This window comes from Vulpes vulpes, chromosome 5, assembly GCF_048418805.1.
Source record: "Vulpes vulpes isolate BD-2025 chromosome 5, VulVul3, whole genome shotgun sequence".
Classification (NCBI taxonomy): domain Eukaryota; kingdom Metazoa; phylum Chordata; class Mammalia; order Carnivora; family Canidae; genus Vulpes; species Vulpes vulpes.
Window position 1 is genome coordinate 9,218,807 of NC_132784.1, and position 19,784 is coordinate 9,238,590.

General features: G+C 55.0%; 1 protein-coding gene across 1 annotated transcript in view; it reads right to left on the minus strand.

Annotated features, from left to right (window-relative positions):
* Window positions 1-461: 461 nt before the first annotated feature.
* GLI2 (GLI family zinc finger 2) overlaps window positions 462-19,784 on the minus strand; it is a 255,864-nt gene continuing 236,541 nt past the window's right edge. The window contains exons 9-14 of the mRNA XM_072757539.1: window positions 17,011-17,145; window positions 13,555-13,704; window positions 9,286-9,450; window positions 7,819-8,100; window positions 5,816-6,152; window positions 462-4,650 (exon numbers count right to left, since the gene is read on the minus strand). Of these exons, the coding sequence (XP_072613640.1) occupies window positions 2,300-4,650; window positions 5,816-6,152; window positions 7,819-8,100; window positions 9,286-9,450; window positions 13,555-13,704; window positions 17,011-17,145 (3,420 nt within the window). The 3' untranslated portion in view covers window positions 462-2,299. The remainder of the gene's footprint in view (window positions 4,651-5,815; window positions 6,153-7,818; window positions 8,101-9,285; window positions 9,451-13,554; window positions 13,705-17,010; window positions 17,146-19,784) is intronic.

Genomic DNA, 19,784 nt, shown 5'->3' on the forward strand with positions numbered 1-19,784 from the left:
GGCTGCTGGGTATCATGGGGCTCCACCTGCCTGCCCTTTCTCCTTTCAGCAGCACCAGAGCACAGGGGCCTATCATCTTCCCTGCCCCCAACCCTGACTCAAAAGTGCTCACCAAAATGCCCATTAGAGAAGGAATCCTGACCTGAGGATTGCCGGGGAAGATACCGGGATCTGCTACACATGGTTTTCGGCAAACCAACTTAGATTTTCACATCAGCTCACTGGAAGAACAGCCCAATATGCACTGTAAATCGTCAAACCCTGCCCTCCTCTCACCCCCAGAGACAACAAGCAAGCAGCCAGTAAATGCCTTAGCATTCACCATTTCTTGGCGGAGGCGGGACAGTCGATTCTGACAGTGTTGTGAAAAAATACAGCCTAGTTTGTGCTCAAATGCACCAAATTTACTGCCCAGGTTCTCATTAACTACTGTCAAGGAAGAAGCAGACAGACAAAATAAATTATGAAAAAATTACTTTTTTAATGTACAAAAAGACTTATTTACAAGTTGAGCGTGTCATCTCAATTCATAGCATGTAGAAAAAGCTAAATATTTTGGAGATATAAATTTGGCTGGCTGATTCACCTACGGTATTTTCAGGGATGATGCCTTCTGTACAGACTATACACAGGCTGGGAACGGCTAGCGAAATCCTAGCTCAGGGAGCGAATGATCACCGCCACAGAGCCCAGACCCTTGGAGGCATCCCAGGGCTGTTATCTGGCGTTGGCTTTGTTGCTGGACCCTAACAAAGCATCTGGTGTTCTGGGATGCAGAGGGCCCGGGTAGGGCTTTGGCCTTGTCCCTGGTTGAGGCCAGGGTCACAGTATTAGGCTCATAGCGGTGAGGTTGGATTTGGCAAGGTCGCCACAAATTCTACATGGGGGAAGGTGTGGGGTGTATGTGTGTGTGTGTGTGTGTGTGTGTGTGTGTGCTTGTGCGCACATGGTGGGGAGGAGGCATCAATTCACCCGACAGCACGTTCAGGAGTGATGTCTTCTGATGCCAGTTCCGAACTGCATTTCCGGGTGGTGCTTGGTCACACGGAACAGGAAAACTCAGTTGATGGTCCCTCAGAGTCCCAAGAATCAACCCCGTCACCCTCCCGCCCCCACCAAAGACACCATGCATGTCATTGTACTTTGCAAAATGAACAGGAGGACAGAGAGGAGGGAATCCCAGAGATCCCGGGACTGCATGTTGCGCCTTGGCACAGACGGCTGGGCTGCGGGTGAGCGGACAGCACAGCCTTGGGGGAGCCTGGGCAGAGGCTGCTGTCATGTCCTGGGCGTTTCCAGGGTAAAGTGGGTGGACAGTGCACTGGAGAAACAGGATTGGGTAAACATACGACTTCCTCTTCTTCTGGGAGATCTCCCGGGTGGCCTGAGGCTGGGCCCCTGGTGCTCTTCCCACTTTCTTGAGGCCCCGTGCCAGGCTTTGGCTCACCTGGGTCCATCCCTGACCCCCAGCAGCTCCAGCAGCCCCGAGGTATTTAGAAGTAAGCGTTCTTTCCAGGAAGGGCTACATTCGACATGCACGAACACTGTAAACACGGTCTGGAGAGGCCAGGGCAGCTCCGGGCTTGCCCCCGGGTACTACAATTTTCCTTTCCCTTTTCTGGCGACACTTCCATACTTTACTCATTCACATACACTTGGCCAGTCTGCCAGCTGCAGGCTCGGCTTTGTGGGGGTCGACATGCCGGCTCTACCAAAACCTGGAATCGGGACGTGCTTCCAAATCATCCAGGCAAAAATCTTTTTGCTTCCTCTGTGGCACGAGGATGTCAGAGGCTTCAAGAAGAAAGCTTCCTAGGAGAATCCTGGTGGGCCAGGGATTCTTTTACCTTGGAAGTATGGGAAGGAGAAGCTTATCCTCCTGGATTAGGATATCCAGTATGGCTTTCAGATTCAAACCCAAATGTGGGGCTCCCTCTACCCTCTTTCCTCGTGTACTTGGAAAGCCTCTGGCCAACGGAATCCCTCATTAGCCAAATGACAGAGGTGAAGAAGCCAGAACAATTTGGTCCTAGAAACACCGAAAACTGGGAAGCACTGTGCAAAGGAGTCTTTCGTTCCTACCTTGCCTTTCCCAGCGTTCCAAAAAATAGCTCAAAAGAAGACCAGACAGGATGCACACAAACCTGCCCTTAAAGCATCTGTGGTCTGAACCAGCCATTAGCAAAATGCCCTCAGACCTTTAAATCCTTTTTTTGGAAAAAGACAACATTGGCAAAAACCCCCATGCTCTGGGAAATGAGGGCTCCTCCGAGTCCACTGGGCGCCAGGGGCCAGGGCCTTAGGTCATCATGTTCAGGAACTTGCTCTCCTCGGCCAGGCTGGTGAGCATGGAGCTCATGTCCCCAACGGCCATGTTGCTGATGCCCGTGGGGATGGAGGGCAGAGTCAGCGAGTTCCGGGGGGTGGTGAGGCAGGACGAGTTCTGGGAGAGGCTGTGGAGGAGGCTGGGACTCAGGGCGCCTGAGAGCAAGCTCGAGTGATCGCCATCGTCCATGATGGCATCGAAATCAATCTGGGGAGCCTCCAGGAGCTGGGAGTCCACCGTGCTGGACACCTGGTTGACCCCCGGCGAGGGCAAGGGCTGGGGCTGGACGCTGTCTGGGCAGGCCTGTGGCTGCGGCGGCTGGGGCCGCATGACCTGGCAGCCCACGTGATTCTCCAGGCCTCCGTTCTGTTCGTACATGTGGATCTGGCCGTAGTAGTAGAGCATGCTGTGGTCCTGGGCCCCACCCGTGTCCTGTGGGGGTGGCTGAGGAGGCCGGGCCCCCACGTTGCCCATCGCTCCCTTGGGCACGTCTACCATCTCCTGGTTGGCCGAGACAGCAGCCACGGCATGACCGGTGGCCCTGGCGTAGGCCAGCTGCAGCCCAGCGCGCACCCCGCGATGGCAGCCGGCAGGGCTGGGCTCAGCAGGTGGCCGGGGCTGCACGAGGCCAAAGCTTGACCCGGACACCCCCACGGCGCCCTGCTGGGGCTCCATGAAGCCAGGCTGCTGGGACGGCAGAAGGCTGGGGCCCTGGCGGTAGCCCTCCTGGCTCATGGGGGTGGCCAGGTGATGGCTCTGCTGCGGGTAGCTCTGGGTGGAGTGAAGCGGTGGCATCCCGGCCAGGGTTGAAGTGGCGATTCCGAGTTCCCTGCGGTTGCTGCCCAGCATGGTGGCTTCGGGAGCCACTTCCATTTGCTGGGGGTGCCCCAGGTGGACCGGCTTGGCGGCCAGGTTGCTGCAGGATGGAGGGTACTGGTTCAGGGGCCCCCCCATGGTACTGGGGCTCGGCTGGGGGTGGTGGCCCTGGCCATAGTTGGTGTGGGGGCCCGAGGTGGCGGTCACACTGGGACACTGGCCACCTGTCCCCGGCTGCCGCAGCTGCTGCACGTAATTTATCCTCTGCACGGAGGGGCCTCCCGCGCACGGCGGAAAGTGTGCCTGCGCGCCGTCCAGGGCCCCTGGGCTCAGGTGCAGACCTTGCGCGCTGCAGCCCGGGTACTGGCCGAAGGCGGGCTTCTGCTGCACCACCGCCAGGTTGCCCTGCGGAAAGGCGGGAGGCTTCGCCTGGCTGGCCAGGGTGTCCACGGTGCCGGAGCTCACCTCGTTCCACTGCACGGGCATGCTGCTCTTGTTGGGGCCCGCGGGGGGCCCGAAGCCCAGCTGGCAGCCGCCGTGCAGCCCCGGGCTGGGCGGTCTCGGGGGCTCAGGGAAGCAGGAGCTCTCGGGGGCGGGGGCGGGGGCGGGGGCGGGGGCGCGGGCCGGAGGGGGGCCGCCGTCCAGGGCGCGCGCCCTGATGTACTGCACCACGTCGTCGGGCAGCACCAGGTCGTCGTCGGGCAGCCCCAGGCCGAGCTCGGGCCCCGCGCCCGCCGCCGCCAGGGCCTCCAGGCCCACGAGCTCGCTGATGCCCGGCGGCCGCGGGGAGAAGGCGCGGCGCGCGGGGCTCACGTCGTGGGCGCTGTGGAAGCGCTGCACCCGCGCGCCCGCCAGCCCGTCGGGCCGCCTCACCGGGTCGCTGGCCCGCCGCGCGCCGCCCGGGGCCTCGTGGGGGAAGGCGGGCGCGGGCCCCGCGTGGCCGTGGGCAGGGCCGTCGCTGCCCCGCCGGGGCCCCAGCGCGCGCGGGCAGGGGCCGGGGCAGGGGCCGGGGCCGGGGCCGGGGCCGGGCGGCGCGGGGCGGGCGCGCAGGCCGGGCAGCGGGGTGGGGGGCGGCCCGCCCGTGGCAGCGGCGTACCGGGCCCGCAGGCTGTACTGCTGCGCGGGGGTGAGGCTGAGCGGCCCCGCGCCCCCGCCGCCCCCGCCCGCGCCCCCGCCCGCGCTGCACTGGCTCGCCTCGCTGGAGCGCCGCGACGCGTCGGTGGAGATGGGGTCGTAGGAGTCGGCCGAGCTGGCGTTGTGCGCGCGCCCCGCGCCCAGGGGCGACGCCTCGCTGGAGCGGCGGCTGGAGAAGTAGGGGGAGATGCCGGAGGAGCGGCGGCTCACGGTGTAGGCCGAGCTGACGGTGCTGGTGGAGCTGTCGCGGCGCTCCTGCAGGTGGCTCAGCACGGTCACCTCGCCCGCGGGCACGGGCAGCTCGCACAGCCGCGGGGCGGGCAGCAGCCCTCCAGGCCCGCCCGCGCCGCCGCCCAGGTTCTCCAGGACGGAGCCTGCGGGAGAGGAGGGGTCAGCGCCGGGGCCCAGCGGACAGGCGCGGTGGGGGACGGGGCCCGCGGGGCAGGGGCCGGGTTCCAGCCTCAGCCTGTCGGATCCTCGGTTTCTCCGGCTCTAGAAAAGCCGCGCCTCTCTCCAGGAGGAGGGTATGGGGAGCAGGAGAGGAGGGGCCGGGAGCACCCTGGTGCAGCCTCCCTGCACCTCACCATCTGGACATCTGGACATGGCTGCGGCCAAGCCCGTTCCCCAGGTGCCCACAGGCAGCGCCCTGCGATGCACACGCGTGGAAGGGAGGAAGGGCCCCAGGATGCGGGCGGGGAGAAGGACGTGGCCACGCAGGCTCAACGACAGCCGAGGTCACAGGGAGCTCTGGGCCTTGAACGGCCTTACACTTTTGCAGTCATTGGATGGGGGCCACCCTGGGAAGGGGTGACCTCGGGCAAGGCAGCTGTCTGTAACCCAGGCGACTTCTGCAGGAGGCTGAGTTGAAGGCCACCTGCCAGCAGTTCCCTCAACAGCTGTGGCAACAAATCCTCCCTTCGAGGGAGACCTGGGTGGTGCATCTCAGCATCCACCACACTGGCTGTCAGTCCCTGGAGGGCAGCGGAAGTGTCTGGTGCCCAGCTCACCGCCTGACACAGGGCCAGCACTCAGGAAATGCTCCCGAGGACACGCTGCATCTCAAAGCCTGGCCAGCACCTCCTGAGCTCCTGAGGCTGTCTTCTGCATAAAGTCCTCTCCTTCCCCAGCTGACGTTCTTTCTCCCTCCTCTGCACTGCTCCACCCTGAGCTCTGTCCTTGCTCCCTGGCTCCTTCCCCAGTCCAGTGTGCAGCTCATGGCATGGCCCTCTAGCCAGAGGGCCTGGGATTATACTGCTCTCCCCGCCTAGGGCCCAGAGCAGATGCCTGCTGTAGCTGAAAGAGCACTGGCTTTGGAGCCGCTCAGGCCAGGGCGGAGTCTCAGCTCTGCCATTGATCTGAGTGGCACACTTTCACCTCTCCGAGCCTCACTTTCCTTATCTGTGCAATAGGCTGGTAAGATCTATCCTATAGTCGGCATCCGGTGAGATGGCACCTGGTGCTTGATGGAGGTGAACCTAGTGGGTGCTGGCCCCAGGCCCTCTCCCGCCCTCCGCCCGCACGCCCAGAGCCTCCACTTACCACTTCCCGGGAGAGGAGGCAGCTTGGTGTTCCGGGTGTGTGGAGCTGGCCCGGCCCAGGAGCAGGAATCCTTGAGCGACTTGAGCTTCTCTTTCTTGAGCTGCTCGAACCGGTGCATGGCGGTCATATGTTTGCGCAGCTGCAGGCCACCAGCAGAGGGAGCGGCCAGGGCTGAGGTGTCGGCCCCCGGGGGCGTGTCATCCAGAGCTGTCAGGTCTCCCAGGCTCCCGGGCCCTGTCCCCGGCATCTCCACGCCGCTGTCATTGTTGGGGGCACTGCCCAGGGGCGAGGGCTCACTGCTGCAGGACGACTGGGCCCCGGGGCTGGACTGACACAGCTACAGGGGATGTGGTGAGAAGGCACAGACTCAGAGGGTGCGAGAATCCACCCGGCCCTATGCCCATGCCCGCACACACGCTGTGCCCTTGCACACCCAGGAAGGAGGCTGCCATGCAGAGGTGCTTCCCAGCATCACTGTCTGTTTGTAGAAGGTGGCCCAGCCACCTCATGTCTCTGAACCTCAGCTTCCCCAACTAGAAGATGGACCTGAACTGCTTCTGGGATGGGGTCAGTGGCTGGATGGAAAGCATCTGGTAGGCAGAGGGCACCCGGGAATGGACAGCCCCACATTACCCTGCCTCCTGCTCTTTGTTTCTCCCAGCCCACGTCTCGGCCAGAGCTCTGCATGCTGAGCTTTCAGTGTGTGGACACTTTGACGCTGTGCCCCACAGAGGCTGCCACAGGTGTGTGACATTGACATCAGTGGTGCAACTGATGGAGACCTCAGAGTTCTCCAACAACAGGGATGTGCCATATGATGGAACAAGGAGCAGTGGAGGCCTGCTGACCTGATGCCTTCTCAACAGGCCTAGGGTAGGTTGTGGGAAAGGGCAAGGAAGACCAGGGAGGATGGACCTGCTGGATGCAAGCCCTTGCCTGAATGGCCACCCCAAACCAGTCCTCCCTCTGAGTCGATGTGGAGGGGGGCAGAGGATTCATGGCACCTGTGTACAATGCAGGCCTCCACAGAACCTGAGCTACCTCCATTGGGACCTGGGATCTGAGCCCGGCTGAGGTTCACTTCAGATATAGCACCTGTGGGCTCATTCCTAGGCCACATGGCCCCAGATTCCAGACTTTTCCCCCAGGAACTTACGGTGCTCCCTTCTGCCAGTGGCATAACCTGCATTTCTTACCATGACATTCAAGACCCTCTGTCAGCTGGCCCTTCCCCGCCTCTGTGGCCTGAACTCACACCTCCACTCAGCCCTGCCTTTGTGGAGGCTTGGTCCCCAGAGTTTACTCCTATACTTGCCAGCTCGACTCCAGCTGCCAGCCTTTATCCATCCCAGGGGTTCTCCCTGTAGGGCCTGGCATCTACCTATCCAAACCCGCCTTACCAGGCTCCCAAGGGGCCTGGATTAACAGGTCAGTCTGCGCCCAGGCAGCAGCCATGGACACGCACCCCAGCCCGCCCTCATCACGCCAGCCCTCATCACGCCAGCCCACCCATACCCCAACCGGGCTTCTCTGCTCACCTCAGTACCGTCTATCCTTAGGGGAGGTACAGTCGAGAAAAAGAGGCGGAGACAAAGAACAGGTGGTTAGAACAAAAGGAGTGGAGGCCACAGGGGCAAGGACGCAGAGACAGGACAGAGGGGAGGGGACCATCCGTAGCTCGGGTGCTGGTTGCAAAGGCAGACCCCAGGAACCACCCACAGATGGACCACTTGGGGGCAGGCATCCCGGCTGCCTGTGGCCCTGCCCGCCAGAATGGGACCTGGCGTGAGACAAATTTTCTATGAGAGGCCTGAGGCAGTGAAGGGAGGAAAGTCAAGCTGGAGAGAAGAGGATAACATTGTGCACTTAGAGGGGGGGACCCCGGGGGAGAACCCATGGCTGCAGTCGGGTCTCTGGACCTTCATGCTGCTGGACTTCATCTCCTGCGTGGGGGTGGGGGTGGAAGGCATGCACCAGGGCCTCCACTGCCCAGCTCTGCTTACCCCGGAGCTCTCGGTCTTGATGGCTTTGATGTGCAGGCAGTCCTCCACGGCCTGGCTGGTGCTGCTGGCCTCGGCACTCTCCTCAGAGCCCCGGCCGCCGGGCTCGGCACTGGCCTCATTGTCCCCATTCTCCTTGAGCAGGGGGGTTCGGAGGTGCACGTCATTGCGCTGCTTCTTGGTGACGTGGGCATCTGGGCCGTGTACCGTTTTCACATGCTTCCGCAGAGAGCTGGGGTCCGTGTATCGCTTGGTGCAGCCTGGGATCTTGCAGATGTAGGGTTTCTGGGAAGAGAAGCAGGCCTGTGTGATGAGACTCTGAGTGGAAGCACTCCTCGTTCTCCTGAAGCCATGCCAGCCCCAGGCCTGCAGGAGCTTGGCCCCACCCATCTGATTTGCCATCTTTTCATGCAGGTAGGCACCTGGCTGAGGAAGCCCTCATCACAGCTGGGGACACAGATCAGAGACTATGCAGGGGTGGGGACAGAGATGGTGCAATTGCAATGCTGCCTGCCCCGGGACCAGGGCACTGGGGTTTTTGTTATCAGTAGGAGTGTATTACTTTGTGATACCCGAGAGACAGCATTAAAACCCTGATCTCTCCGATGAGGAAAAACAGGTTCACAGAGGCAGAGAAACTGTTTCAGTGTCACTCAGGAATGGGATGAAAACCCAGTTTCTGAACCTCAGTCCTGAGCTCAGACACACACACACATGCACACATATTATGCCCCACATCTACATGTAGACAGACTCCTCCGAACCCCTTCACACACATTCACACGCACATGTCCATGCAGATACATGGTCCACACACACACGCACATGTGTGCCATGCATAAACACCCACATGCACACACATCCTACAAACACACATCCACACAGACCCACGTAATACATACATACATCCACATCCATGTACTCGTGCACACACACACACACACACACACACACAAACACAGCTCTTTCCAAGGCCAGCTCTTGTCTGTAGAGACCCTAAGGAGTTTAGATTCCTTTGGGAATTCCTCTGATTTCTGACAAGCATTGGAGGAAATCCTTTTGGGATCCAAAATGTGTCTAGCTTTTAGAAATGTTCCTTCCTGAGTCTACCCGAGTAAATGCAGTTGAGTGGCTGCGCCTGGACAGGGAGGCAGGTGCAGCTAGACTTCTCTCCCTGGGCTGTCAGCCCTGCCAGGGGGCTCGGGCTACCGGGGGAGACAAAGGCCACTCTGTGCCCTATCAGTGGTGGTGGTGGTGGGGTTGACAGCTACAGTGGTCAGACAGCATTAGCAGCTACAGCATGTCACTGCCAGCTGCCCAGGGTGGAGGGGCAGGGCCCTGCCCATGTCTGCTGAGCTCAGATTGCAGGTGGGGGATGGGGCCAGGGGTGTCAGACATCTAGCTACCCAATGTCTGCTAGATGTCTAGGGGTCCCGTGAGCACGCGCTGTGCACACCCTGGCTGGGGTACCTCGTTGGAGTGGGTGCGGTTCTGGTGCTTGGCACGGTCTGAGGCGTTGGAGAAGGCCTTGTTGCAACCCTCGTGCTCACACACGTATGGCTTCTCCCCAGTGTGAGACCGCAGGTGTGTCTTCAGGTTTTCCAGGCGAGAGTAGGCCTTAGAGCAGCCCTCGAACTGGGAAGAGGGGAGTTCGGTCAGTGAGGGTGTCCCAGGTGCAACACAGGAAACCTGACCTCAGGGGCTGGCCCGCTGCCTCCATCCTCAGGCCCCTTGCCTGCTGCATTCTGCTGGTACACCCAGGAGCATGTATTTTAAACAATAATGTCCACCTTGCTTCCTAATTATAAAATGATATAGGACCACTCTAGAAAACTTGCAAAGGATGGCAAAGCGCAAAAAGAGAAACAAAAATCATTTGCTGGCTAGCTGCCTAACAACAGACACTGCCAACCTCCAAGTAGGTCTCTCTCTGAGAACTTTGTAGTTCATCCCCACATATTTAAAAACCCAAACTGAGAACGTATCATGTATTTAGTTACATATTCCATTTGTTAAAATCAACAGCACATGGTGAGACTCTTCCCATATCATTAAAAATGCTTTGAAAATATGATTTTTAACTGTTTCCAGTGCCACTCCCTGATTAGAATGTTTGTGTGCATTAAATGTGCTGAGAATAAAATCCAGAGGCACCCGGGTGGCTCAGTCAGGCATCCAAATCTTGATCTCAGGGTTGTGAGTTCAAGCCCCACATTGGGCTCCATGCTGGACATGGAGCCTACTTAAATAAATAAATAAATAAAATAAAATATCCTCTGAATACTTGAGTGTGCTGGCCACCCTCACCATCACTTTGGGCATGCTGGTCCCCTTTCAGTACCTTGGCCCTACTAAGTTCTTCCTGGCATGGGACCTTTGCACACACTGTCCTCTCTGGCTAGAACCTTAACCTGGCCCTGGCCTGGCTCACTCCCTCTCAATCTCTTTGGTCCTTTCCTCCAAGGGCATTGCTCTATATTCTTAAACATAAGACTACCTTTTTGCATGATGAGATGAGCACTGGGTGTTATATGTTGGCAAATAGAATTTAAATAAAATATATATAAAAAAAAAGACTACCCATTTTTCTTCATATTTCCTACCACAATTTATAATTATCTTGGTCATTTTTTTGTTAACTGGTCTTCCCATAAGATATGGGCTCCAAGAAAGTAGGTACCTCCCTAGAGCTTGTTCATTTTTGTGTCCCTAGTATTATTTAGTATCTGATGAAAAAAAAATTTGGCCCTCAAGAAATATTTTTGGAAAAGAAGAAAGGAAAGGGGGAACAAGAGTGGCAGAGAGGCAGAGAGAGAGGGAGGAAGGAAGGATGGATCATTATAGGAGGTTCTGCACCTATTCCCAGGATTCTGCAACAGTATCTAATGTTCCTATGAAAATTCCCTCAGAAAGACACATAAACCCCAGTAGGAACTGGCATGCTCTTCACATGCTCCCCTTTATTGCTGACCAGTCTGACTGAGTATATTTGGTACATTGATCTGTTTCTACAACTCACAGCTCACACCACAGGGCTATGGTTTGCTACCATTCAGAATGTCACAAAAATAACTTGCTGCAAAGGACCCAGAAAAGCCAAAATAATCTTGCCAAAGGAGGACAAATTTGGATGACTGACATCTCCTAATTTCAAAATTTACTATAAAACTACAGTAATCAACACTGTGTGTGGTGCTACCATAAGGACAGACATAGAGATCAATGGACTAGAAGTAAGAGTTTAGAAATAAACTCCTATTTCAGGGTCAGATGATTTTCGACAAGGGCATTAAGGCCATTTGATGGGGAGAGAACAGACTCTTCAACAAATGGAATCAGGACAACTAGATAGCCACATGTAAAAAGAATGAAGCTGGACCCCTACCTCACACCATATACGAAAATGGACTCAAAATGGATTTAAGACCTAAATGGTAGAGCTACCCTATAAAACTGTGTGTATGTGTGTGTGTGTGTGTGTGTGTGTATATACATACATACATATATATGTAAATATGATTACATAGTTTATAAACTATAAAACTCAAAGAAGAAAACATAGGGGTAAATCTTTGTGACCTGGGATTAGGTTATGGTTTCTTAGATATGATACCAAAAGCACAAGTAGTTAAAAAATTGGACCTCATCAAAATTAAAAAACTTTGGTGCCTCAAAGGAAATTATCAAGAAAATGAAAAGAAAACCCACAGAATGCGAGAAAATACTAGCAAGTCATATATCTGATAAGGGTTTAGAACTACTACAACTCAACAGTAAAGGCAAATAACTCAATTTAAAAATGGGCAAAATATTTGAGTCGACATTTCTCCAAAGATGGTATACAAACGATCAATAAGTACATGAAAAGATGCTCAACACCATCAGTCATTAGGGAATCGCTAATCAAAACCAAAAGGAGATGCCACTTCACATTCCCTGAGATGGCTGTGATCAAAAGACGAGTTAGCAAGGGTTATCAAGGATGTGGAGAAATCAGAGCCTTCACATTATTGCTGGTGGGAATGTAAAATGGTGCAGCCTTTTTGGAAAGTTGTCTGGCTGGTCCCCAAAAAAGCTCAACACAGAGTTACCATATGGCCCAGCGATTCTACTCTACGTACAAACACAAGAGAAAAGAAAACACAGGTCCACACAAAAACTCGTACAGTTAACGTTCACAGCAGTATTTTTCATAATAGCCGAAAAAATGAAGACACAGCAAATATCCATCAAATGATGAATGGGTAAAAATACTAGGATCTATCCATACAAAGGACTAGTGCTTAGCCATAAAAAGAAACGAAGTATTGAGACATGCTATGACATGGATGAACTTTGAGAACATGCTGAGTGAACCAAGCCAGACACAAACATTGACCATCGTGTGATTCCATTTTTATGAACCGTCTGGAACAGGGCAATTTATAGAGATGGAGAGGCAGATTAGTGGTTGCCAGGGAATAGAGGGAAAGAGGACGGGGAGTGACTGCAAGCACTCTGGGAGTTCTTTTTGGGGTGATGACAGTGTTCTGAAATTAGCTAGTGGTGATGGTTGCACAACATCATGAATATACTGAAAATCACTGATTTGTACATTTTTTAAAGGGTGAACTTTACGGCATATGAATTTTATCTTAATTAAAAAAAAGCTTGCCAACAAAGGTAGCCTCAAAATGGATTTAAGACCTAAATGGTAGAGCTACCCTATAAAACTATATATATATATATATATATATACACACACACACACACATATATGTAAAAATGAATCCGGACATCACTAATTTTAAGACAGCCTGATTCCAGAGATATTAAAATGAGAACAAAATGTCTATCTCAGAATTATAAAATAAGGTAATTCATGGAGAGTTCCCAGAGGCTTTGGCTGCAACCACGTGAGTGTATCACTGACAGTCCTTTTCAAAAGGGAGTTGTATGTGTTAAGAAAAGGTCTTGCCAATTATAGTCACAAGTTCTGCTGACACCACAAGGGAACCTGTCTGAAAGGTCTTATTTTTGTGTTCACTTTAAAAAAAGAAATTCGAAGCACCTGGGTGGCTCAGTGGTTGAGTGTCTGCCTTTGGCTTAGGGTGTGATCCCGGGGTCCTGGGATCGAGTCCCACATCAGGTTCCCTGCAAGCAGCCTGCTTCTCCCTCTGCCTATGTCCCTGCCTCTCTCCGTGTTTCTCATGAATAAATTTTTTTTAAAAAATACAATAAAAAAAAAAGAAATTTGAAAAAAAAATAAATTCAACCAAAGGGATTTGGCTCAAGCTGTGAATCCCCAGTGATGCTTTTCTCTATGTGGGGGCCGGGGGACCGACTCCAGACTACAGAGTGCTACTGAGCTGGCACCTGTCTGGGGTCCACCAGCCAAGCCAGCTGGAGCGGGGATATAGCTGTACCGTGGGGGCTCATGGTCACACAGACACAACTACACAGACACCAGTGCATCCCCACTGTGGGCAGTTACCAAGATGCACACATGTCCAGAGCCCATCAGAGTTCTGGGACTCAGACAGGTGTGAGGCCTCTAGAACCCCAGACAGGTGGAAGGGCCGGGGCAGGAGCACTTGGGGACAACACGTTGGGAAGGTGGGTCCCCGTGATGCTGCTGTGGCCCGTTCCACCCGGGTCTCCCCGTGGTCAGCCATGCCCAACACAGCCCATGCCAGCCCCCCAACACAGCTGTTATCCGCACATCGTGGGGAGGAAGGTCATGCGGGAAGGTCCGCTCACCGTGCACTTGTGGGGCTTCTCGCCCGTGTGTCGGCGCATGTGTACCACCAACATGTACTGCGCCTTGAAGGGCTTCTGCTCCCGCGTGCAGGCCTGCCAGCGGCACACAAACTCCTTCTTCTCCCCGTGGATGTGCTCGTTGTTGATGTGCTGCCGGGAACAAGCGTACAACAGCCGTGAGCCCAGCCACCCACCTGCCGCAGACCCCACCTACAACGTGCGCCCCCCCCCCCCCCCCACCGAGACCACCACCTGCGTGCTGGGCCACACCTCCTCGTGAGTTCTCATCAGCTGCCAGTAACTGCAGACCTGCTGTGCGCTACTAGTCTCAGCTGCATTTCCCAATTGGTCAGTGATCAAAGGGACTGTCTAGGATGGGCAAGGGCATCATGCTCACCCAGGCTTGGCGCCAGGCTCTGGTCATGATGATGATGCTCCTGGGGTGCAAACGGTAGGCACTAATTGACTGTAGCGAGGCAGCTGTGCACAGGGTTGGGGCACGAGAAGCTTTTCCCAAGCTTGTCCCTATCGTGCTGTCCCAGGAATTCCTGAATAGCATTTTTTAATCATAATGAAAACATAAAGGCATCCTCATCTCTATTTTTGACAGGAACCTATGAGATGGTGGCTCTGCCCCTTTTCACCAAGGCCCAGATGGTTAACATGGCCTGGGCAGCCAGGGCGGGTGGAGCTCGATTTGCGCTCTGATGCTGGGCTCTGGGCACTGTGTGAGGCTGCCTCTGGGACACAGTGGCCCAGGAAGGCAAGGCACGTCAGCCAAAGACAGCACGACTGATCTCCAGGCACGGCCGTCGGAGCCCTGCATCCTGGGGCAGGGACGAGGAGCCTTTCCTGGAGGAGTGGACCGCAGACGCATCCCAGGCCGTGTGAACGTGGAGCTAACCTTCCCCAGTCCTGGCACCCACACCTTCCAGCTCCTGCCCTGGGCTCATCATAGGTGTGCCACCTCGGGTAGTTTCTCCCGTGATATGGAGCAATGGGCCACAGCTACGGGCCAATTTCTGCCACAGGGAACCGAGCACACTGCCCTGAGCAAGCCCTTGGGATTTTATTTTTATTTTTATTTATTTTTATTTTTTATTTTTTTGCCCTTGGGATTTTAATCACTTGCTTTGATTATTTCACTGAAGGCTGTGGAATGCACCGGAGCAGGGGTAGTATTATCTCTGAGCTTAGGATGTGTGGCTATGTGCGGGGCCTCCAGACTTTTATGTCCTTAGGCTTTGAGTTTGCTTATTTATCTGGGGGAGTGAGAACAGGTGGCATTAGTCACTCACACAGTGGACTGAAAAGTATACTGGACCTCACGTGCTTCCTCTCCCTCTAGGGCTTCTCTCTAAAGGCAACCAGGGAGCCTCCATGTGCCCCAATAGGGCCCCATCCTTCTTCTTTCATTTCCCTCTTGGTTCAAGGTCGTGTCCTGTGTAGGGACAGGGCTGGGTTTGCTTCCCCCCAAAGGGTGGGGCAGGAGGGTGGAACACTCAGGTCTCAGATGCCTGTTCTCTCCTGCCCCACTGCCTTTCTTCTCTCTGTTTTTGGCTCTTCTTCCAGCTTCCACTGTCTCCCACCCACCACCACCCTCAATGCAGAATGGAGTCACAACCTCCATTCACCACTTGTGGCTCCTGAGAGCCCTTGAAATGCAGCTGGTCCCAACTGGGATGGGCTATTACTGAAATGGAGAAATTAAAAAAAAAAAAAAGAGGATGTAAACTATCCCAATAATTTTGTTTTGTATTGATTACACATCAAAATGATCATCTTTCAGATACACTGGGTTACATAAAATACAATATTCAAATTAATTTCACCCATTTCCTTTTACTCTTTTTAAAATGTGCTCCCAGGTTAATGTAAAATTACACACGTGGAGGGCATTTGGGGCTGGTGGGGTGTTTTCTACCAGACGGTGCTGCCATAGATCTTTCTGCAGGCTCTAGGGCTGTCCAAGAGCTGAGCCCACGGGTCCTAGCAGCACCCGACCCAGACAGGCAGAAAGCCACCAGGCCCACGCGCCCTGAGATGCACGCCCGGCTGTTGTGCATACAAATGTCAACGTGGGAGCAAGTAAAACCTACAGCGCTTTGAACTTCCAGGGAAATCTTATCATATTAGCCTCACTTTCCATTTTTAAAGCCTTTCAAATGATAAAAATGCTTCCTGACAATGCCTTTCATTTTTTTCTTATTGGTTTACTTAGCAACAAATTGTTAATAATCGACTGGGGGCTCCAGCTTGCCTGTGTGCCTGCCACCATCCATCTTCCCAGGGAGCGGAGAGAAAGACACAGCTGGGCAGAGGGGCCGGCTCTCTTCTCACTGGGGCCTTCTCTTTCTGGGGCCAAGCCGAGGCGCTCCCCTATGCCCGCAGGGACAGTCCTGGGCAGAGGCAGAAGGCTGGGGCTAAAAAGCCCTCCTTCCCCCCAGGGGTTTTGTGTGTGTGTGTGTGTGTGTGTGTGTGTGTGTGTGTGTGTGTGGTTGTCTGGAAGGGTTATTCTCGAACTTAATTTCTCTTCTGGGTGGAGAAGAGAGACCCGCTCAGGGCTGGTGTGGGGAACAGCGAGGGGAACCACCATGTATGAAATGCCATCTGCTAAGTGCTTAGGTGGGTATCCTCACAATCTAACCTTCACACCCTTGTGGGGCAGGCTTCACCTGCCATCACAGGAGAAAGCACTGAGGCTCGTGGAGGCTCAGTTACTTGTTTGGAACCACTTGGCTAGCTGTGGTGTAGCCAGCTGTGAAGCCTCTGCTCTTGCCACCTCAAGGGTTACCCCCTGACTGCCATCATGTGAATGCTGCTGTCAAAGAATTCAGAGTGGGGACCAAGAGACATGACTTGAAAGGCACACCCAGGGCCCACAGCCTCTCTGGTGTTCTGACCTGTCAGTTTCCAGGCATTTTTTAAGCAGCACTCCTGAGACGGTGTACACACTCCGTCTGCACTTGTGTATGCTAGGTCTCTGGGAATGGCCTCCCAGAGGAAATTACTAATTCCTTCCTCATGGGAGGAACTTCTTTCAGGCTTCAGGGTCAGGTTTGTTATTATCTTGCAGATGCTGGCTGGTTTAACTGGTCTTATTTCCCTTTTTGCACTGGCTGCTAGGAAGCTCGGGGGGGGCGGGGAGATATTTATGTGAATTACAGTTCAGAGCACTTAGTTTTTTACATTCTACTCTTGGCTTCATGTTATTGTTCCTTTCTCCTGGATCTTCTCATTTATTTTTGTTTTAATCTCTTTTACTATGTATATATTTGTAAGTACCCTTTTAGAAGCAGGCAGGGCCCAGATAAGTAATTATGCCTCCCACTTGGAGAGCGCTCAGAGGCTGTGGCCCAGGCATCTCCTGGAGCCACCTCCTCCAGCCCCTTCTCTCCAGTAGAGGGCCTGGAAGCTCTGCCGGCCGGGGCAGGCTGCTGGGGCTCTGAGGCTTACATGCACCAGCTGCTCCTGCGTGTCATACTCCTTGGTACAGTCTTCCCAGTGGCAGTTGGTCTCGTAGATGATCACCTCAGCCTCCTGCTTACAGTCATCCCTGTCCAGGTCTTCCTTGAGGTCAGCCAGCTGCTCCTGGGGGAGGAGCAGAGCATACCCACATGAGTCATGTTCAGCCACCTGTCCCCTGGCAAAAGGTCACTGTTGGTCCCAGGCAGTCTATACCGAGAACCCTGGGCTGGCACGGGTGTGGACACGGATTCATGTATGCATGCACATGCATGCACACGTAAGCATACATGCAAGCATGTATGTACACACACAAACACATGCACATGTATGCACTCAGCCACTTTCCTCAGCTGGCTCCCTCCGACCCATCCCTCTCCTGTTGCACAGCTGTCCCGAGGCCCCTCCTTCCTCTCTTGCGCTGGCTTGTCATCACCAAAGTGTCCCATCACATCCTGGGTCAACTGACTTGGAAGAACAGGAGAAAAGAGGGCAGCGACTTTTGCTTATTTGGTGCGGTTTCCTCTGGGGGAGCTGGGGTTGGCCCCAGGGGGTCAGGATGGGGCGTTTTTATTTATAGTATGTACGAGGTCTGCTCCTGCGAGGAGGCAAGAGGACAGCCAGAGTGCATCCGGCCTGGTCCTTCCGACAACTTACTCGCACACTGCTCCCTCGTCCCTGGGACACATAGCACGCTCCGGTTCAGGCTCAGGGCGGAGCGATCGTGCTGTGCCATGTTCTCCCACCGCCTCGTCTTCCCTGCGACAGCCCTGAGATGTGGGCGTCAGTATTCGTGCAGCAGAGCCAGGAAAACGGGTTCAGGGAGAGGCCACCCTGCTCTCTGTAGAGCACTCAGTGAGTACATGACAGCCTAGATCTGCACTCACGTCTCCCCATCAGGATGGGGCCCACATGGGCCGTGTTCAAGGTGGCAAAGGAAAGGCCCCCAAGACAGGCCTTCACCCGACGCTGGGTGCCTAGAATTCCTTTCAAAGAGCATAAAGCCTGTCACTCCCAGAAGAGCCACAGCCTGAGCATCTATCCCCAGGGAGCCCCGCCCCAGCTGATGCTGACACAGAGCTGGTCAGGGGACACAGGGGCAGGCTGAGAGTGGGGGTAAAAATGGAGGCCCAGATGTGCCCAGCTGGGACGGAGGCCAGTGAGGACCTCCGCAGGATGTCAAGGACTCCCTAGTATGCTGCTGGCTCACTAGGCAGGTTCAGGAGCAAAGCCAGGCAAAGAAGCAGATGTTAGAACGAGCTGCTTACAATTTCATGCTATCTACAAAACAGCAGGAATATTCTGTCTTTCAAAAGAGCCTCTGGGGAAAACATCTAGGGCTCAGACTAAGAGGGACACAGCCCCCCACCACCCCCCGTCGGGAGCCCCAGCCCCCATAGGCTCCAGAGACCACGAGGCGGAGCCTGCAGCTTGTCCACTAGCCTCATTACTAATGCTGAGTACATTTCTGGGAGTGGGGACGTGGGCCTCACGGCTCCCCAGGCTGGCCGCAGACTCAGGCCCTGCCCAACTTTCCACTGGGGCTGCGAAGGGCTCCTACACTCAGGGGAGCTTTTGGCCGCTTCTCAGAGCACTTTAATTAATGCACTTGCCTTGCAAAGGCAAAGGATGACATGTGGTATCCTAAGTCCACGGGCAGCACAAGGCCCACGTTACAAGCACAGCACAGGACCTTTAGTAACGGGAGGCCTGCGAGGTCCCCTTTACACCTGCTCCACACTGTCACAAAAACTGGACACAGACTTGTAGTTTCCTGAGCTGCTCCTAATTTCCCGCTTATTTCTAAGAAGACTCGAACGAGCTGCCAGATGGACGTGTGAGTGGAAGATGGCACAGGGGCGGTGGGTGCACTCAGGCCTCCAGATGGAGCGAGGCGTCATCCTCGCCCGCTGTGCGGGGGGCTTAAGCAGAGTGGGGGCTCATTATGCTGCACTGCCTGCCAAGGGAAAGCCTGCCCATCCACCTTGCAAATGAGCCAGGTCACTGAATCAGGACACTGAGTGACACGGTGACAACCTCTCGTGACAAACGGCTTTCCTTGCACGACACGTGTGAGGAGCCAGGTGGGGCAATAAGGAGGGCTTTGTGCTGCCTTTCTGGGTTAGAGGGTAGGGCAGGGGCTCCCGGGGGCTCAGCGCCTGTCTTCGCGGCTACAGCATGTTTATCTCCCCCGGATACGTGCCGTCCTCATCAATTTCAACGGCCCCCGATGATGGCCAACCTCGTGCCTACCATGCATCATGCTGAGATGCTTTGGCGTCAGCGAGGGGAGAAGAATTTGTCACCAACTCCTCTGTTTGCCTGACAATAACAGGACCCAATATTTCATAAAAATTAAGTGCCCAGAGCATGCCCGATGGTTTACAGGTTTGATAAAGGATGGTCTGGCAGATGTAGGGAGACAGGGACAGGAGGTCCCCTGCATCCTTGGTGTCAAAGCTGGTGATTCTGTAGTAACAGATGGCGACCATGGCACTGTAAGAGGCCTGGGGGGGCGGGAGGCTCACCTGGGGGTCAGCACTCACACCAAGCCCTTCCCGGAGCAGGCCTTTGCCCCAAGGACTGGGCCTGTCTCTGCCTGCTGTCTTAGAGTGCCCGAATAAGTGGCAGGATCTCCCAAGGGACCTACACAGGGTTTCAGCCCTAAAACCGACCAGTCCTGGGCTCTGGGTTGCTCCATTCTTTACCTTCCTGCCAAGAATCATCTTCCCTTCCGTCTCTCCTCATCATGCCACTCACTGCCT